Source organism: Nerophis ophidion, linkage group LG13 (genome assembly GCF_033978795.1).
Source record: "Nerophis ophidion isolate RoL-2023_Sa linkage group LG13, RoL_Noph_v1.0, whole genome shotgun sequence".
Taxonomy (NCBI): domain Eukaryota; kingdom Metazoa; phylum Chordata; class Actinopteri; order Syngnathiformes; family Syngnathidae; genus Nerophis; species Nerophis ophidion.
This window is the reverse complement of record NC_084623.1, coordinates 46,191,725-46,213,353: the sequence shown is the minus strand read 5'-3', so window position 1 is coordinate 46,213,353 and position 21,629 is coordinate 46,191,725. Positions and strand designations below refer to the sequence as shown.

Sequence of the window (21,629 nt, the reverse complement as noted above, 5' to 3'; positions counted from 1 at the left end):
TTTTTTGTAAACTTTTTGAATCTGCACTGCAACCACATAATTTCCCCAATGTGGAATGAATAAAAGTCTATCCTATCTTTTTTTATGCCAAACTGTTTTGTTGCTTTCTGAGTGCATGCTAGACCCGAGTTCCTTCTATTCTGTCTGGTACTTAATAAAGGGACCTTCTGCTTCCTTGTTTGCCTACCTTCTCTGCATCCTGGGATCACACCAGCAGCCGACATACAGCATTGTCACATAACTGCAACATTATTGCAGGGAGGTAATGGGTCCCATTTTTATAGTCTTTGGTATGACTCGGCCGGGGTTTGAACTCACGACCTACTTATCTCAGGGCGGACACTCAGTATGTATTAATTATTACTCATTTTTAGTTTTTCATTGTGTTTTACTCCTTTTTGTTGCTATATATAAAAATGACAGCGCTTTTATATCCTTGGTTTCTTTAATGCGTTCATGTGTTTCACCTTTGGGTTTAAACAAACCCCTTCAAGACTGCGCAAAGAGGGGTGGCAGTTTTGTGACTTTTGCGCTATTTTGAATACTTTTTTGTAAACTTTTTGAATCTGCACTGCAACCACATAATTTCCCCAATGTGGGATAAAAAAAAGTCTAACCTATCTTTTTTTAATGCAAAAGTGTTTTGTTGCTTTCTGAGTGTCTGCCTAGACCCGAGTTACTTCTATTCCGCCTGGTACCTAATAAAGGGACCTTCTGCTTTCATGTTTGCCTACCTTCTCTGCATCCTGGGCTCATGCCAGCAGCAGACATACGGCATTGTCACATAACTGCAAAATTATTACAGGGAGGTAATGGGTCCCATTTTTATAGTCTTTGGTATGACTCGGCCGGGGTTTGAACTCACAACCTACTCATCTCAGGGCGGACACTCAGTATGTATTAATTATTACTCATTTTTAGTTTTTCATTGTGTTTTACTTCTTTTTGTTGCTGTATATAAAATGGACATCGCTTTTATATCCTAGCGTTCTTTAATGCGTTCATGTGTTTTATCTTTGGGTAACAAACCCCTTCAAGGCTGCGCAAAGAGGGGTGGCACTTTTCTGACTGTTGCGCTATTTTGAATACTTTTTTGTAAACTTTTTGAATCTGCACTGCAACCACATAATTTCCCCAATGTGGAATGAATAAAAGTCTATCCTATCTTTTTTTATGCCAAAATGTTTTGTTGCTTTCTGAGTGCATGCCTGACCCGAGTTACTTCTATTCTGTCTGGTACTTAATAAAGGGACCTTCTGCTTCCTTGTTTGCCTACCTTCTCTGCGTCCTGGGATCACACCAGCAGCCGACATACAGCATTGTCACATAACTGCAACATTATTGCAGGGAGGTAATGGGTCCCATTTTTATAGTCTTTGGTATGACTCGGAATGTTACGTTTGAACTCACGACCTACTTATCTCAGGGCGGACACTCAGTATGTATTAATTATTACTCATTTTTAGTTTTTCATTGTGTTTTACTTCTTTTTGTTGTTGTATATAAAAAAAGATACCGCTTTTATATAATTGCATTCTTTAATGCGTTCATGTGTTTTACCTTTGGGTTTAAACAAACCCCTTCAAGACTGTGCAAAAAGAAGGTTGCCACTTCTTTTGACTTTTGCGCTACTTTTAATATTTTTTCCGTGGACTTTTTGAATCTGCACTGCAACCACAAAATTTCCCCAATGTGGGATGAATAAAAGTCTATCCTATATTTTTTCATGCCAAAGTGTTTTGTTGCTTTCCGAGTCCCTGCTAGACCTGAGTAACTTCTATTCTGCCTGGTACCTAATAGAGGGACCTTCTGCTTCCATGTTTGCCTACCTTCTCTGCATCTTGGGATCACACCAGCAGCCGTCATACAGCATTGTCACATAACTGCAACATTATTGCAGCTCAGCATCATCAACTCTAAAGCATTGTGTCTTCCAGTGAATACATTACAGTCTGACACAGCATATTTCATACATACAGCATGTACATAAGCACACTATATAATAATACAAATATATTTATATAAATAATAATATTGTATGGTAATAATTAGTGTTTATTCCTAAGTCCAAGCCTTTAAACGCTGCTCATGTTTAATGTCACACCATTTAAGGTGAACGGCGTTACCGCATGTGTGATAAGAGCCACAGCAGCTGTGGATTTTGTCACCACTCACAAAGATCGGATGTGGCAAAGGCTTTCGGAAGTGCCAGAGAGCGAGAGAACAAGTTGGAAAGCGAGAGACAGAGAGAGAAAGAGAGCGATAAAGACAAACATGACGCCCACACACATGCACCCTGTCTCTGCGATTCAGCACTTGGCTACGTTTGCGAACAATTCTTTTTTTCTTTTTTTTTTTTAAATGCAAGCTCTAACCCCAAGCCTGTGTATTGTAAAGTATTATGCATGAAATCAAACAAGTCGACAACAGACGCAAATAGTTAAAAGTGGATGCGGTAGAAAGGTGGTTTCTCAAATGATTTCCATCATCACAGGAGACATGCTTGGATCCGAGCAAACAGAGCACACCGGCTTAATGCCTGACAAAACAAACAAGATGAGGCATTGCAATAACACCTCCATCACTCACTGATGCACCTTTTACAGTTTAAAGTGTCTACATGTGAGTGAATCAGTGAAGCAAGCACATACCCAGAATAGCATTGCGTGGGCTAATGGCATTTACAGTCAACGCGTTAGCAACAGCAGTACAGTGGCGGTGGTGTGCAGATGACCACTTCAATAGAAGGACTACATTGCCAAACTAGCATAGGCAGCCTATAGACACCATACAGACAATCAATCAATCAATGTTTATTTATATAGCCCGAAACCACAAGTGTCTCAAAGGCCTGCACAAGCCACAAACGACATCCGCGGTTCAGCGCCCACATAAGGGCAAGGAAAAACTCACAGCCCAGAGGGACGTCGATGAGAATGACTATAAGAAACCTTGGAGAGGACAGCAAATGTGGGTAACCCCCCCCAGGGGAGACCGGATGCAATGGATGTCGAGTGGGTCTGACATAATATTGTTAAAGTCCAGTCCATAGTGGATCTAACATAATAGTGAGAGTCCAGTCGATAGTGGGGCCAGCAGGAGACCACAATGGTATTCAAATCCCATTCCAGGAAACTACTTGACTGAACATACTCCAATACCAGTGGATAGTGCAACATATAAATCCATCCATCATCTACCGCTTGTCCCTTTTGGGGTCGCGGGGGGTGCTGGAGCCCATCTCAGCTGCATTCGAGCAGAAGGCGGGTTACACCCTGGACAAGTCGCCACCTCATCGCAGGGCCAACACCAATAGACAAACAACATTCACACTCACATTCACACACTAGGGCCATTTTAGTGTTGCATAATATAATACTACCTACTTAGCGGCCTAGTGGTTAGAGTGTCCGCCCTGAGAGTGGTTGGTTGCATACTTGCCAACCCTCCCAATTTTCCCGGGAAACTCACAAATTTTAGTGCACCTCCCGAAAATCTCCAAGGGCCAAACATTCTCTCGAATTTCTCCTGATTTCCACCAGGACAACAATATTGGGGGCATGCCTTTAAGGCACTGCCTTTAGCGTGTCCTCTACAACCTGTCGTCACGTCCGCTTTTACTCCGTACAAACAGCGTGCCGGCAGAGTCACAAAATATACGCGACATACATAAGTGAATGCAAGACATACTTGATCAACAGCCATGCAGGTCACACTGAGGATGGCCGTATAAACAACTTTAACACTGTTACAAATATACGCCACACTATGAAACCACACCAAACAAGAACGACAAACACATTTCGGAAGAACATCCGCACCGTAACACAACATAAACACAACAGAAAAAATACCCAGAACCCCTTGCAGCACTAACTCTTCCAGTACGTTACAATATACACCCCCCCTCCACACACTTCAATCCCGCCGCCCCCCATCTCCCGAATTCAGAGGTCTCAAGGTTGGCAAGTACGGTAGGTTGTGAGTTCAAACCAGTCATACCAAAGACTAAAAATGGGACCCATTACCTCTCTGCTTGGCACTCAGCATCAACAATTGGAATTAGGGGTCAAATCACCAAAAAGCTTTCCCAGGTGCGGCCACCGCTGCTGCTCATTGCTTCCCTCACCTCCCAGGGGGTGATCAAGGGTGATGGATCAAATGCAGAGAATAATTTCGCCACACCTAGTGTGTGTGTGATAATCATTGGCACTTTAAATTTATAATAATACAAATAAAAAAATAAAAAAAGAGCTTTGACAGAGCTTATCCAAGCTCGCTGAAAATGTTTGCAGGCGAGTGACTTCCTGCTTGTTTTGTTTGCGGCCACGCAGACTGACTGAGAAAATGAGTACTGAGTCTGAGATGACTGTATTTTTTTGTCAATCGCTCCCTACAAAGTAACCACAGACCAAAACGAATACCAAACATGAACTTTAAATTGCGAAGATATTCACCTGGACCTCGGAGTTAGGGTCTACTGGCTGAAGACTAAACCAGTGTTCCTTCCCTTTATATTCACACAGGTCGTCCTTTCTGATTGACACTTTCCCTGAAAACACCAAAACAAACATTTCATGTCAGTGCAACGCCACTAAGCTATAGTTGGAATTGTATTCTCACTTACCAACTGGTAAATCTCTTTGGAAAACACTCTTGGCATAAATGTAAAACGATAAACACTGAAAAGGCCGAGGAATCTCAAAGTAAAAGTCCTCACCATAGAAGGGGCTGTAAATAAAAGCAGACAGTTTAAAGTTAAAAGAATGTGTGCAGTACAAACGGTAATGTGATGTTATTAAAACACATTAGCACTGTGATAGCTTTTTTTTTTTTAATTTCCACATTTGAACAGACAGAATTCAATATATTGCTATTTCATAAGATTACATTATTGACTTAATTAATCCTCATTGTAAATTCTATTGATTTGCACGGTTTATGAACAACGATAAACCACAAAACAAAAATACCTTCACATAAATGTCAATGTAAATTTCAGTGGTACCTCAGGATACAAGTGCCCCAGTTTACAAGTTTTTTGGGACAACAGCGGTCTCTCAGATAATTATTATTATATAGGTTGCGGCCAATTTTTTTTGTTAGGAGCCTCCCCAAGGCTAGCTGATGTAGTGAATACCACAGGGAACCCCATTAGATCTGCAACCTTGAGAGGGTGGGGAAGGGGGGGTATATATATTTTCAAGTATTTCTTATATATATATGTATACACACACACACATATATATAGACATACATTTTATATATACTGTATACACATATATACATATGAATATATACATATACGTCACATACGTACACGCCCTCGCAGAGCAGGGAGGTAGCAGCATGGGTAACGTTAGCTGTGATGCCAGCAGAGCCGTGCGAGTGGTAACACAAGAGAAAGAAGGTGCGAATGTAGGAAGAATTAATTCCCAAAAAAAACAGCAGGTGATCCATCGTTTGGCGGTGGTTTGGTTTCAAATGGGAATATGTCGAACAGACAACTGTAATTTGTCAAGCATGCGGCAAAAGCGTTGCTACCAAAAGTATCTTTACTGCAAATATGTAGCATCATTTGAAAAGTCACCCGCTAGAGAATGAAGAGTGCTTGAAACTGCATCAACATCTCCGTTCGGTGCCACACGCCCACACCATCAAAATGCCGTATGAAAAAAATAGTCAACAACAGAATTTAATAACGTCCATAGTAACCTACCACATAGCGAAGGACGAATAATATTTGATTTCATATTATGCAGCTCATTTTTATTTGACACTTAAAATGTCTCTGACAATATTGCACTTTCTGTTTTGGAAATGACATGAACGTTTGTGCCACTGCTTAATAACTGTTTCATAAATTGACTTAGTTGTGATTTCCTTCTCTGCACTTAAGTTTAAAATGAGCATATATTAATGCAGTATGAACAAGAATGTTTTAATGTAGATACACAGAATCATCATACTGCTGTGATTATATGCATTAATTCAAGGCCAAGGCAAAATATCGAGATTTATATCGTGTATCGCGATATGGCCTAAAAATATCGAGATATTAAAAAAAGGCCATATCGCCCGTCCCCAACGTGACAGTATGTGACGTGTGTAAGAAGGTGCGCTAGCTGTCTGTGAGAAGGAGAGACAGGAAAGAGCGAAAAGAGCCTGTAATGTAATGCCCGCAGCTAAAAGCAACTGTGTGAGAACGTATACTCCAATATCACAGATAGTCATTTTCTATATCGCACAGAGACAAATCCGTGATATATTGTGTATATCAATATATTGCCCAACCCTAGTTACAAATAAGAATTGTGATTCAAACAAAAATCAATTTTTTGGACACCCCTACTGTTCATCAGGAACTCAAAAACTTAAACCACTATGCATTAGAAAGTCTGCAAGCCCCTGCTGTTTTCCCCACATTATTCGGCATCATTTTATTATATTATTTCTTACATATAAAGCGATTTCGGGAATAACGCAATCAGGATTTTATATACCCCAACGACCGCGTTGTATCACACTTTGAGTGTATGTGATTAGTCAAATAATCCACACACAGACCTCATCTCTCGGAAAAGAGGTTTACACAATGAATCATGAACATGGTTCTTTTTTTTGGACTGACTTGACTGTCATAGCGGGCAGACCTACAGACAGCCCAGTCCCAATGTATCCTGCCAACATAACTAGCAAGACCACAAGTTGGACAGCTTGATATGACGTAGCCGATTGTGGGTTAAGGAATGCAGATGGGTCACCTGTCCCAAACTGACTCAACAGCTGTGCTGGATTAACAACTCATATGTCAAAGTACAACTGCAAACCCTTTTTTAAGTCATTTTAACAAACAAACATGGACCTGTACACAGGTTTTTTCAATAAACTTATTGGACCATCCTTGATGTAGACTCTCCTATTAAATTGGAAATGCAAACAAAACAGTGTAGTTTTTGACCAAAAGGTACAGGGTTTATACAATAGGGACAGTGAAGTAACAACAACTAAAATACACAGAGGAGCTCTTATGAGTGAATATTAACTGCTTTAACAGAGGCAGAGGTAGTGCAGATAGAAATACAAGGGTGAGCGTGGGAGGACACACTTCCTCAGAGAGTGTAACATTTTTTTTAACCGGTGCAGAAATCAGCAGAGAAAAAAAAAAGCTGATGTAAAATACCTAGAGAACCATGGACCATGGTAAAGAGATGTGCTAGTTCCGAATATTCTATATGCATCAACACTTTAATGTGACTCATTTGTGGAGATGAGAGTGTTGTAACAATTAACATCTCATTATTTAGGAAACAAAGGCTGTTAAGTCATCCCCAATGAATTTCTCAAAATTGACTGTATTTTAAGTGCATAACAAAATCTATTATTTATCATTTTTGGCCGGCGTTGTTGGGTCGTACACCGCTCAGTGGTCCCTAAACGCACCATGAAAACACCTCTGCCCCGCAGTCCTACGAGTATAGAACAATCAATATGTTCTAAGAGTTTTATCACAGATTTCATTTATACAGCTTATCATTACATCCCTATTGAGAACAGAGTACCAAACATAATGCTGTAACATAGTCATTAGACAATAGACACACTGGACAAGTTGATGGTTCCACTCTCAGCATGTACAAATTTGAATGTGCTTACCTGACACTTTTGTCAAACATCTTAGTTCGAAACACCTCCTCCTGATCCAAACTGATGGTGCAAAAGGTGCAGAGATCCCTATTTCGGTTTGGACCGGAGACCGGACCCAGGTTTTTAGCTTCACCTGCAGCACATTGAGAAGCACATCATAACTATGTCTTGCTTCTTCATTTTTTATTGCTTGTTTTAAACCACGGGTCTCAAACTCAAGGCTCCGGGGCCAGATCGGGCCCGCCACATCATTTGGAATGGCCTGTGAAAGCCTGGAAATAATGTGCATCAATAAAGTAAATTATTTTTCTTTCTTTTTTATTTTGACAGGGAAAAAAAGACATGTACTGCATGCAATTATACATCTTTTCAACTTTATCTATCTAACAATGCAACAGATATTATATTATCGTACATTCGAAACATTTTTGGGGTAAAACATATGTAAATATCTACCGTATTTTTAGAGTATAAATCGCTCCAGAGTATAAGTTGCACCTGCCGAAAATGCACAATAAAGAAGAAAAAAAACATATAAGTCGCATTTTTGGGGGAAATTTATTTGATAAAACCCAACACCAAGAATAGACATTTGAAAGGCAATTTAAAATAAAGAAAGAATAGTGAACAACACGCTGAATAAGTGTACATTATATGACGTATAAATAACCAACTGAGAACCTAGCTGGCATGTTAACGTAACATATTGTGGTAAGAGTCATTCAAATAACTATAACATATAGAAGATGCTATACGTTTACCAAACAATCTGTCACTCCTAATCGATAAATCCGATGAAATCTTATACGTCTAGTCTCTTACGTAAATGAGCTAAATAATATTATCTGATATTTTACGGTAACGTGTTAATAATTTCACACATAAGTCGCTCCTGAGTAAAAGTTGCACCCCTGGCCAAACTATGAAAAAAACTGCGACTTATAGTCCGAAAAATACGGTACTTTGCCTTATGATTTCAATGCGAGTTATCCATCAAATTGTACACTTAAACATGAGAATATATTTGTTTTTAAAACAGCTCGGTGGTCTTCAGGATTCTACTGTAAGAAAAAAACTGCGGTACCATTTTTTAATTTACTGTGAAAACAGCAACCATATTTTTTATGCAAGAAAACTAAAAACTGAAAGCTCAATCACTACAATTTTACAGTAAAATAGTGTGACCATTTTACACTAAATTCTATGGTAAAATTCTGCCATTTTTTTTAGCTGCAAAATCTACAGATTTTTATTCTTACAGTGTTGGGAAAATATACATTTACTAATCAAATGCATAGGTAATTGTGTGACAATATCATGTGGCTAATCCTTATACAAGTATGTTTATTTTATTAATGTTACAAGCCGCCGGCCCTCTGAGGGCAGCCAAAAACTGCAACGTGGCCCTCAATGAAAACGCGTTTGACACCCCTGTTTTAAACTTGACCATATAACAAACGTACTACTTGTGCAAAATAATCACCAAAATTGAGAGTGAATTATAAACAATAATAATGTTGCGAAAAAAAATAAAATAATGTTAGCAATCTCTAAACTATATTAAATTTGATCAACAAATCGTATAGGTCAGGGATGCCCATTACGTCGATCGCGAGCTACCGGTTGATCGTGGAGGGTGTGTCAGTCGATCGCAAACAAAGCATTAAAAAAATAAACCTAAAAATTTGTGATCATCAATCTTTACTACGACGTCACTTTCGTCACTTGATTGACATTCAAGGCACGGCTTCTGAGATGACGCTGGCTGCTGCCAGATCATTATTAAAGGGGAACATTATCACAATTTCAAAAGGGTTAAAAACAATAAAAATCCGTTCCCAGTGGCTTGTTTTATTTTTCGAAGTTTTTTTCAAAATTTTACACCTCGCGGAATATCCATAAAAAAAGCTTTAACGTTCTTGATTTTCGCTACTAGCGATGCGACCGTCCATTTCCCTGTGACGTCATACAGTGCTGCCAATACAAACAACATGGCGGTTACCACAGCAAGATATAGCAACATTAGCTCGGATTCAGACTCGGATTTCAGCGGCTTAAGCGATTCAACAGATTACGCATGTATTGAAACAGATGGTCGGAGTATGGAGGCAGATAGCGAAAACGAAATTGAAGAAGAAATTGAAGCTATTGAGCAAATAGCTATTGACGCTATTCGGCCATAGCATGGATGTACCTAATGAAGTGGCCCATAGCATGGCTGCCTTATTAGCATCGCCGGTAAAATGTGCGGACAAAACGATCAGGACTTTCGCATCTTGTGACACTGGAGCAACTTAAATCCGCCGATTGGTAAGTGTTTGTTTTGCATTAAATGTGGGTATCTAGTTTCAAATGTACATACAGCTAGCGTAAATAGCATGTTAGCATCGATTAGCATAGCATGTTAGCATCGATTAGCTGGCAGTCATGCTGTGACCAAATATGTCTGATTAGCACATAAGTCAACAACATCAACAAAACTAACCTTTGTGATTTCGTTGACTTAATCGTTGCAAATGCATCTGCAGGTTATCCATACATCTCTGTGCCATGTCTGTCTTAGCATCGCCGGTAAAATGTGCAGACACTCTGGAAAATTCAATGGGGGTCTGGCGGCAGATTTCTTGCCAGTGGTGCAACTTGAATCCCTCCCTGTTAGTGTTGTTACACCCTCCGACAACACACCGACGAGGCATGATATCTCCAGGGTTCCAAAAAATAGTCGAAAAAACGGAAAATAACAGAGCTGAGACCCGTTTGTAATGTTTTGAAAATGAAAATGGCGAGTGTATTACCTCGGTGACGTCACGTTCTGACGTCATCGCAAAAAGACCGATAAACAGAAAGGCGTTTAATTTGCCAAAATTCACCCATTTAGAGTTCGGAAATCGGTTAAAAAAATACATGGTCTTTTTTCTGCAACATCAAGGTATATATTGACGCTTGCATAGGTTTGGTGATAATGTTCCCCTTTAAGAAAACATGACTGAGAGGAGGGCGAGAAACACTTTTTATTTCAACACTCTCGCGCTGTACCTGCTGTCAAAACCCTAAAGACAGACTGCACAGTTGCTGTCTTCACAATAAAAGCCCTGCTTCATCCTGCCGTGCACAAGTTAGCAAGCTACGGAGTTGGCCGTCAATGTATTTCTTGCAAAATGTATAAAAACGAGTATGGAAACTGGACAAATAAAACGCCAAAAATTAACCACTTTCATGTGGAGGACTTTTTTCTCCTCCATTCGAAAATGCGGACGTTATCAGCCCTACTGTCTGATTCCAAACAATGCAAGTCATCAGAATCAGGTAATACACCAACTTATATTCTTGTCTTCATGAAACAAAATAAATCTATGTGTTAAACATGCTTGTGTTATCATTAAACACATTTAACATGTTAACAAAAACGTCTCTTTCATAAATAAATAAATATAAATTATACATATGAATGAGGTAGATTCCTTCGACTCGGTCAATTGAAAAGTAGCTCGCCTGCAGAGAAAGTGTGGGCACGCCTGATGCAGGTGGACAAGTCATACTAGAAAGTTGACTTGAGGCTTGTATGTGGTTAAATCATGAAACAGACTTCCTCAGCAAAACCAGCAGTGTTGGCAACAGTGCTTTGTGACACACATTACCCGCACACATTTTACCTTGAAGCATGCAGAACAGACCCAGATTACAGGACATGAGGTTTTTGTGCAATGTGCTCATTAATGAACAACACACCAAGTCGAGCTATAAAAAAAAGCTCAATGCGACAACACCTTCACAAGTCAGATCTGGACTAAAGGACTAGAGCAGCGGGCCAGATCGGGTCTGCAAACAGGTGAAATCCAGCTCGCAATCCGCGATACAAGTTTGCGAAGTATAAAAATGAGCTCCAATTTTTAGCGACATAAACTGAAATTCTAAATGTGTCCACTGGATGTCGCAATATAAATTCTGTTAGGCAAGTAAACGGTTAACAGCGGGCCCAAGCAACGGGGTACACATTAAAGCGTGGCTGCGGCTCCTTCCCATCATCCCAAATTATACGTAAAACCTGCCGTTTAACGTATTCTGCTTCGAACCCATTGTGTTTTGGCACCCTAATTGCCCGAAAATGTTTATGTCAAAAAAGAGAAAAGTGGACACACAGTGTAACTCAACCCTCTTGAATAGTTTCTACCTCCGTTTGTATGGTTTGATGAGTTCGCACAGGATTAATATGCGGAAATGATAAATGAAGTGAAGTGAATTATATTTATATAGCGCTTTTTCTCTAGTGACTAAATGCGCTTTACATACTGAAACCCAATATCCAAGTTACATTTAAACCGGTGTGGGTGGCACTGGGAGTAGGTGGGTAAAGTGTCTTGCCCAAGGACACAACGGCAGTGACTAGGATGGCGGAAGCGGGGATCGAACCTGGAACAATCAAGTTGCTGGCACGGCCACTCTACCAACCGAGCTATACCGCCCCAAATGAGGTTTTTGATACCTGGAATAGTTTTTATGATCTATCATCTATTTTGTTCAATTCCAGATAGGCTATGGCTTAAAATTGAATGGTTTATAAATACACTGAGACGGAGTCCAAGTTCATTTTGAAACTGCACTAATATTTTCCACAAAAAGTGTTTTGTCTAAAGATTTATTTGTGATATGTACATTTCCAGAATGTGCTTGTTCTATTTTTGGCCAAGGTAAAAAAACTAGGAAAATAATCAGAAGTTATCTTTATTTTTTAATTATTATGCCATGATTTTCCTAGTCCTGCCAATTTGGTAATAGATTTTTCTCCGTGTGGCCCGTAACTTTAAATGAGTTTGACACCCCTGGATTAGAGGGACATAAATAGTTGTCTGAACTGGTCCTTTGGCACTGAGCTTAAGCCCCTATGGGGACCTAATTTAAAAAAGCCGCCTGTGAGTTAGTTTAAGTTAGTTTTAGGTTGATGACGTAATTCGCATTTCCCGGAAGTGTCTTGACTTTTAAATTACTGCCTCCGATTTTTCAAAGTGCCATTAATCAACGTGCACAATTTTACATCTCAAGGTCCATCCATCCATTTTCTACCTCTTGTCCCTTTTTGGGTCGCTGGAGCTTATCTCACACAAAATTATACTGGATTGTAAATTTGCAAAGCTTTACTTACAGTTTAAGATGTTTGCATGCATAGTTTTGTCCTTATGTTCGTAAAATGTGATGTCAATTTATTTTATTTTTTTTTGTTGCAAAAAATGTTTGTCCAAGGCCGCCATGAAAATCCACGAAAATTGTGTAACATTTCATCCAGAAAAACTTTACTCTGGTCGGACGGTATCATACTAATGCACAATTATTCGCTCTGAATGGCGTTTTATGATGTTTTTCAACCATTCAAAGTTTATATTACCAAGGTTACGCCTATTCCGTAAGTATGCTCTTGCCGCTAATTAACTATACAAAATATTAATTAATTAATCAACTTTTAATTTTTTTATTAAGTGATTTCCTTTGGGTTACTGAACTCATCCATTCATGCATTTAGGATAAATAATGAGGGAGCTACGATGATTTGAAGTTCTTTTTCCAAAATACAGGTCAGACAGTTAATTAAAATATTCTCAAACTGTGGTACAAATATGCGGGCTCCATCTAGAGGTACAACTAATGATTACTTCATTAAATATTCAAAGACAGTGTTACTGTTCAATTTGTGTGTAATGTTACAATGGACGAAAATATTGAACATATTTGTTAAATAAAACCTCTGCCTTGTTTTTAATGGATATTAAGGCCTACAAGCTACTGTATTTTAATGTTGATCATTATAGTGGTACTTGGAGAGCAAAGTGTCAGCAAAGGGGTCTGATCGAGCACCATAGTATAGATGTTCTGACAGGCCAGTCCGCGGTCCTGTCTTTAAAATCACTACTTCCAGTTTCGGTGGCGAAATATAAAACACATCCGTTTGGTCAGTTTTTGAGTTTCAGTTACTGTCGATACGTGCGTAGATATTTCTGTCGATGTCGGTTTTCATTGTGCCATGTCTAAAATATTTTCTGTGTAGGGTCCGTAAAACATCTAGCCAGAGTAATGGACATTGTTGTAATTATCCCCCGCTTTTAATTTGAAAATAAAACTGCCGGTTTCTGCAAATGAAAAAACATCCGTTTTAGTCTGTTTTTACGTTCCTGTTTACTGTGAATTTTATGTTTTGTTTTAGAAATATAAAATGAAAATCAAACCAATTATCGGTAATGTATATTTTTAATTATTTTCAACCCCCAAAAAGGGTTTGTGTACCTTCCGTACATTCTATTTCCAATTCTAAAATGCAAATCAAAAAATAAAATTCGGGCCGTTTTTCGATTTTTATTATACACGGGCAGATTTTAAAACAAACGAAAAAGTGTGGGTTTCATAGAAAATTTTGCCTTAAAATTGGTTTTGTGCGGTTTTCCTTTTTTGGGTTTTTATTTATGCAGATGAACACAAAAATCTAATATTCGTTCATCCAAAATGCAAAAATGCATGTTTATCTGTGTGATGACAAATTGAACCGGAAGCAGTATTTTAGCTTTTCCTTTGCGTTTAGCATGAATTTAGCATAACGCTAACAACTTTGGTCTGTTTACCTGCCGTTCATTCTATTTCCATTTCTGAAACGCAAATCAAAAAACTTAATAAGGGGACGTTTTTCGATTTTTATTATATACATCAGATTTGAAAACCAAAAAAAGGGTTGATTCTCATTAAAATATTGCCATAAAAGTCATTTTCATCATCACACAGATAAACACGCATTTTTGCATTTTGGATAATCATGGATTGGATTTTTGTGTTTATCTGAAAAAATAAAAATCCATAAAAGGAAAACAGCACAAAATAAAATGTAATGGCAATATTTTAATAAAAATCAACCCTTTTTTTGTTTGTTTTAAAATCTGCCATACATAGTAAAAAAATCATAAAATGGCCCTAACTTTGTTTTTTGATTTGCGTTTCGGAATTGGAAATAGAATGAAGAGAAGGTACACGGACCAAAGAGGAAGGTTAAAACGGATGTTTTTTCATTTGCGGACACCGGAAGTTTTATTTTTAAATTAGAAGCAGGGATATTTATGTATTTATTTATTTACCGACAAACATAGTTTTGTATTTCATTATTGTTTATTTTGATAATATCAGAGTCCGTTCTGCAAAAAAGTCATCAGTCCAACTATATTTACCTTGAATTGATTAACGTGGACCCCGACTTAAACAAGTTGAAAAACTTATTGGGGTGTTACCATTTAGTGGTCAATTGTACGGAATATGTACTGTACCGTGCAATCTACTAATAAAAGTCTCTATCAATCAATCAATGATATTAACAAATCAGAATCAGAAACAATAATGAAATACAAAACTATCCATCCATCCATTTTGTACCGCTTGTCCCTTTTGGGGTCGCGGGGGGTGCTGGAGCCTATCTCAGCTGCTGCCCTGCTAAAAGTAAATTCTAGATTATAATTCATGCATCTCTCACCTGCTAGTACAGTGGTTCTCAAATGGGGGTACGCGTACCCCTGGGGGTACTTGAAGGTATGCCAAGGGGAACGTGAGAATTTTTTTTTAATATTCTAAAAATAGCAACAATTCAAAAATCCTTTATAAATATATTTATTGAATAATACTTCAACAAAATATGAATGTAAGTTCATAAACTGTGAAAAGAAATGCAACAATGCAATATTCAGTGTTGACAGCTAGATTTTTTGTGGACATGTTCCACGAATATTGATGTTAAAGATTTTTTTTTTTTTGTGAAGAAATGTTTAGAATTAAGTTGATGAATCCAGATGGATCTCTATTACAATCCCCAAAGAGGGCACTTTAAGTTGATGATTACCTCTATGTGTAGAAATCTTTATTTATAATTGAATCACTTGTTTATTTTTCAACAAGTTTTTGTTATTTTTATATCTTTTTTTCCAAAAATTTCAAGAAAGATAACTACAAATGAGCAATAATTTGCACTGTTATACAATTTAATAAATCAGAAAATGATAACATAGTGCTTTATTTTACTTCTTTATCTCTTTTTTTCAATCAAAAATGCTTTGCTCTGATTAGGGGGTACTTGAATTAAAAAAAATTATTTAAAAAAATGTTCACAGGGGGTACATCACTGAAAAAAGGTTGAGAACCACTGTGCAAGTAGACAAATGTGGCCATGGACCGACTCGCTGGAGACCTTTTATGTGCCCCGAGATGGTGAAAACCACCCCAAACTTTGTCTGTCCGTAAATAAATGAATAAATACATACATAATTTAAATTTTCCTGAAGGAACTCTCCTGAAGTAATCAATAAAGTACTATCTATCTCACTAGTTCTCAACCTTTTTTTAGTGATGTACCCCCTATGAACATTTTTTTAATTCAAGTACCCCCTAATCAGAGCAAAGCATTTTTGGTTGAAAAAAGAGATAAAGAAGTAAAATACAGCACTATGTCATCAGTTTATGATTTATTAAATTGTATAACAGTGCAAAACATTGCTCATTTGTAGTGGTCTTTCTTGAACTATTTGGAAAAAAAGATTTAAAAATAACTAAAAAATTGTTGAAAAACAAACAAGTGATTTAATTATAAATAAAGATTTCTACACATAGAAGTAATCATCAACTTAAAATGGGGATTGTAATAGAGATCCATCTGGATTCATGAACTTAATTGTAAACATTTCTTCACAAAAAAAAGAAATCTTTAACATCAATATTTTTGGAACATCCATCCATCCCTTTTCTACCGCTTATTCCCTTTCGGGGTCGCTGAGGGTGCTGGAGCCTATCTCAGCAACAATCGGGCGGAAGGCGGGGTACACCCTGGACAAGTCGCCACCTCATCGCAGGGCCAACACAGATAGACAGACAACATTCACACTCACATTCACACACTAGGGCCAATTTAGTGTTGCCAATCAACATGTTCACAAACAAATCTAGCTGTCAACACTGAATATTGCATTGTTGCATTTCTTTTCACAGTTTATGAACTTACATTCATATTTTGTTGAAGTATTATTCAATAAATATATTTATTTTTGAATTGTTGCTATTTTTAAAAAAAATCTCAAGTACCCCTAGGCATACCTTCAAGTACCCCCCCCCCCCGGGGTACGCGTACCCCATTTGAGAACCACTGATCTATATATCTATGAATATCCATGCTTTTAATTTGAAAATAAAACTTCGGGTGTCTGCAAATGAAAAAAAAACATCCGTCTTAACGTCCCTGTTTACTCAGGGTTTTCATTCTTCTTTTTAAAATAATAAAATGAAAATCAAATTTTTTTTTTTATTTTACTGCTTTTCAACCCCCCCAAAAAGAACAATGCTTGGAGTATGGTCTTTTTAAACGAAACCCGAATAAACCAGTAGTGTTTTTTTTTTTTTTAGTTCTTGCAATTTCCTATTTGTGAAATGCAAATTCAATGACCAAAACACACAGGGTCCTGTGGGGAAGAGGGAAATTAGCAAAAGGGTCAATGTGGAAGAATGGAGTTTCATAAGACGGCAAAGTGAGTTACATATCTGCATGCTTCCTCTATTTTGTTCTGCTTAACTCGCTAATTCATAGTAGTGAAACTGGCAGTATTTTGAAATCAAGTTTAAATGAACAGTGTGCTGGCTCGCGGTTGTTTTGCTTTGTTATTGACGTATAAGCAACTTAGTAAAGCTGTGATGGCCAAGGAGTGTTTTCTTGGAGAATAACAACAAAAAAAGAATATGTCACAATAATAAAGACGAGCTAACGCAGGGGTCACCAACGCGGGGCCCGTGGGCACCAGGTAACCCGTAAGGACCAGATGAGTAGCCCGCTGGCCTGTTCTAAAAATAGCTCAAATAGCAGCACTTACCAGTGAGCTGTCTCTATCTTTTAAATTTTATTTATTTACTAGCAAGCTGGTCTCACTTTACTCGACATTTTTCATTCTAAGAGAAACAAAACTCAAATAGAATTTGAAAATCCAAGAAAATATTTTAAAGACTTGGTCTTCACTTGTTTAAATAAATTCATTTATGTATTTACTTTGCATCTTATAACTTTCAGAAAGACAATTTTATAGAAAAAATACAGCATTAAAAAAATTTTTTTAGGAGTTTCAAACATATACCTTCTTACCTTTTAAATTCATTCCTCTTCTTTCCTGACAATTTAAATCAATGTTCAAGTAAATGTATTTTTTATTGTAAAGAATAATAAATCAATTTTGATTTAATTCTTCATTTTAGCTTCTGTTTTTTTGACGAAGAATATTTGTGAAATATTTTTTCAAACTTATTGTGATTAAAATTTGAAAAAATTATTCGTCTTTGTTAGAAATATAGCTTTGTCCAATTTGTTATATATTCTAACAAAGTGCATATTGGATTCTAACCTATTTAAAAGGCCTACTGAAATGAGATTTTCTTATTTAAACAGGGATAGCAGGTCCATTCTATGTGTCATACTTGATCATTTCGCGATATTAACATATTTTTGCTGAAAGGATTTAGTAGAGAACATCGACGATAAAGTTCGCAACTTTTGGTCGCTAATAAAAAAGCCTTGCCTTTACCGGAAATAGCAGGCGATGTGCGCGTGACGTCACGGGTTGTAGGGCTCCTCACATCCTCACATTGTTTACAATCATAGCCTCCAGCAGCAAAAGCTATTCGGACCGAGAAAGCGACGATTTCCTCATTAATTTGAGCGAGGATGAAAGATTTGTGGATGAGGAAAGTTAGAGTGTTAATAGTATTTTAGTGAGATTCTAAAGTCATACCTGAAAGTCGGATGGCTGCGGTGAACGCCAGTGTCTCTGAGAGAAGCCGAGGAGCCAAGATCACAGCTGCCTTTTTGACAGCTACAGGAGGAGGTCCAATAATCCACTGAAGTCTCTGGTAAGAGCCGACTTAATATCACAAATTTCCCATCCAAAAACTTGCTGGTTGACGTAAAAAAACAAGTTCGCTTGACCGCTCTGTGTTAAAGCTTCACCACAAACAAAGAAACACCGGCTGTGTCTCGGTGCTAAAGACAGCTGCAATTCTTTGTTATAGTCTCCATTATTAATTGAACAAATTGCAAAAAAATCAGCAACACAGACGTCCAAATTACTGTGTAATTATGCGATGAAAAGAGACGACTTGTAGTCGTAAGTGGTGCTGGGCTAATATGTCCGCTACAACCCGAGACGCCACAAACACGAGTCATCATTCCGCGACGTTTTCAACAAGAAACTCAGCGGGAAATTTAAAATTTAAACTAAACCGGTCGTATTGGCATGTGTTGCAATGTTAATATTTCATCATTGATATATAAACTATCAGACTGCGTGGTCGGTAGTAGTGGGTTTCAGTAGGCCTTTAAAGTGACAGCGTTCCCGCTCCGGTTCATTTACCGCAGTCTTAGGGCGTCGCAAAAATGAAAGTACAATAGAGTACCTATTTCGGCCTTCATGTTTAAAATGATGTAGGTTTTAGACTCTGTCACAGTCTGCATGGTAGTTTTGTGTAGTTTTTCGTGTTTCTGCCTGTTTTATAGTCACGTCTTCAGTGACTACTTCTGCTTCTTAAAGTGCCAGTAGAGTGGAAAAACAAGTTGCCTCTATCTTCAAGCTATTATCATATATATCTGATTTATGACACCTAGAGACTATAAACCAGGGGTAGGGAACCTATGGCTCTAGAGCCAGATGTGGCTCTTTTGATGACTGCATCTGGCTCTTTGATAAATCTGACCTGACGTTGCTTAACACGATAAGTAATGAATAATTCCACTTGTAATCACAGTGTTAAAAATAATGTTAAAATTACAAAACATTCTCATGCATTTTTACTCCATCCATCCGTTTTCTACCACACCTGTTCAAGAAGTTGCGTTAATGGTAAGAAGTTATTATTGGTTAGTGTGGGGCTTGCCCTCCTGGGGGTTCTTCAGACCCCCAAGCACCGACATGAGAGCCTGTTTCAGGGTTACAAAATTGTTTTATTTTTCAATAAGTCTCTCAGTTGCTTTCCAGCAATAGTATTTCCAGCCCCAACCCTATCTCTCCCCCTGGCTGCTGCTTATAACAGAGCGACAGGTAATTAGATAACAAGGCCCAGGTGGGCCATCTACGCACCTGTCGCTGCAGGCCCGCAGGCCACGCCCCTCCACAGTTAGCTTCAGAATAACAATGTTATTACAAATAATAAGAGACCTATTATACTCTAGAATGTTGGTCTTACTTAAAAATGCATGTTTAGTTGTGTTCAGTGTTAAAAAAAAAATATTACATGGCTCTTACGGAAATATATTTTAAAATATTTGGCTTTTTGGCTCTCTCCGCCAAAAAGGTTCCCGACCCCTGCTATAAAGTATCAGATTGCATGGTCGCTAGAAGTGGGTTTCAGTAGGCCTTTAAAACACGTCATCAAAATTATAAAATTGATCTTAATCAGGAAAAAAACGACTAATGATGTTCCATAAATTATTTTTTGAATTTTTTCAAAAAGATTCGAATTAGCTAGTTTTTCTCTTCTTTTTTTCGGTTGAATTTTGAATTTTAAAGAGTCTAAATATATTTATAAAAAATATTTATCTGTTTCTATATATATTTATTGTGAGAAATCATTAAGATGATCAGTATTTCCACAAAGATAAATATTATTAAAATAAAAAATATTAATAATTATTATTATTGATAATTAATAAAAAATATGAATTATTTATAATAACATCGAGTTCAAGGTAAATTGAGCAAATTGGCTATTTCTGGCAATTTATTGAAGTGTGTATAAAAACGGGTAGCCCTTCGCATTATTCAGTACCCAAGAAGTAGCTCTTTCTTTCAAAAAGGTTGCTGACCCCTGAGCTAACGCTACAGCTACCAGGCAGACGCACGCGTCGGTAAGAAGTCCAGAGGATAGTTATGGAGGGTGACAATGCCAATGTGGGTTTTTAGCAACAGAGTAACAAAAATACGCGTTATTAGCCTCAATGCTAACGCGCTTCTTGAATGAAATGGACGGCGGCTAGCTGGAGCTAACTTGACGTGAAGCAGCAGCCGGCTGAGCGCAGGCTGCCTCCGCCGACCACTCGGCGGTAACACGCCGCGCCCCTCCCGGCTTCCCTCCCCTCCTCCGGGGCAAAAATATAAAGAAATACCATCCCTCGGGTACGACTTACATATCTTCCCACGCAGGCTCTGTAGAATCCGAATCCTCGCGTCGTCCTCTTCCGCCATTGTCGTCGCCGCCGCCGCTCCGGTATGTTCAGCGCCGCTTTATCATATCCGTTTATGAATGCAGGCAGGCGGGCAGAGTGGGAGAGAGACAGCCCCGCCGCCGCGTTACGTCAGGCTGCTTCAAAACACACACACTGTGGAGCCTGGATCGTCATAATAGTTGATTCATGTTGCATTGTAGTCCGCCTTTAACAGTTCTGTGACTATATTTTGTGGATATTATTATGTTCATTTCGAGTCTACGTTATAAGTCAACGCCTGAGCTCCGATTTTAAAGTAGTGATGACTTTATAAACACTTTATTGCTGTTGTTTTCAAACTGTTTCCACCAAGTACCGCCTCAGAAAACACTCCAGTATAACTATGAACAACGTTAAAATAACCTAACGTAGTAAGCCTAAGTATTCATTAAAAACAAGGAAGGGGATTCATTTAACACATCATACGCAAATACGGTGTTAGCTTTCACTGTTATGCTGATGACACCCAACTCTACATGCCCCTAAAGCTGACCAACACACCGGATTGTAGTCAGCTGGAGGCGTCCATCCATCCATTTTCTACCGCTTATTCCCTTTTGGGGTCGCGGGGGGCGCTGGCGCCTATCTCAGCTACAGTCGGGCGGAAGGCGGGGTACACCCTGGACAAGTCGCCACCTCATCGCAGGGCCAACACAGATAGACAGACAACATTCACACTCACATTCAAACACTAGGGCCAGCTGGAGGCGTGTCTTAAATAAATGATAAATGGGTT

General features: G+C 38.3%; 1 protein-coding gene across 2 annotated transcripts in view; it reads right to left on the bottom strand.

Annotated features, from left to right (window-relative positions):
* The window catches only part of rasa2 (RAS p21 protein activator 2), a 65,978-nt gene extending 44,903 nt beyond the window's left edge, over positions 1 to 21,075 (bottom strand). For both annotated transcript variants that reach the window (XR_009809307.1, XM_061919062.1), the window contains exons 1-4: positions 20,816 to 21,075; positions 7,657 to 7,780; positions 4,628 to 4,731; positions 4,458 to 4,552 (exon numbers count right to left, since the gene is read on the bottom strand). Coding sequence is in view for 1 of the 2 variants with exons in the window: in XM_061919062.1 (XP_061775046.1) it covers positions 4,458 to 4,552; positions 4,628 to 4,731; positions 7,657 to 7,780; positions 20,816 to 20,873 (381 nt within the window). In the remaining variant the exon portion in view is untranslated. The remainder of the gene's footprint in view (positions 1 to 4,457; positions 4,553 to 4,627; positions 4,732 to 7,656; positions 7,781 to 20,815) is intronic.
* Between the last annotated feature and the right edge of the window lie 554 nt (positions 21,076 to 21,629).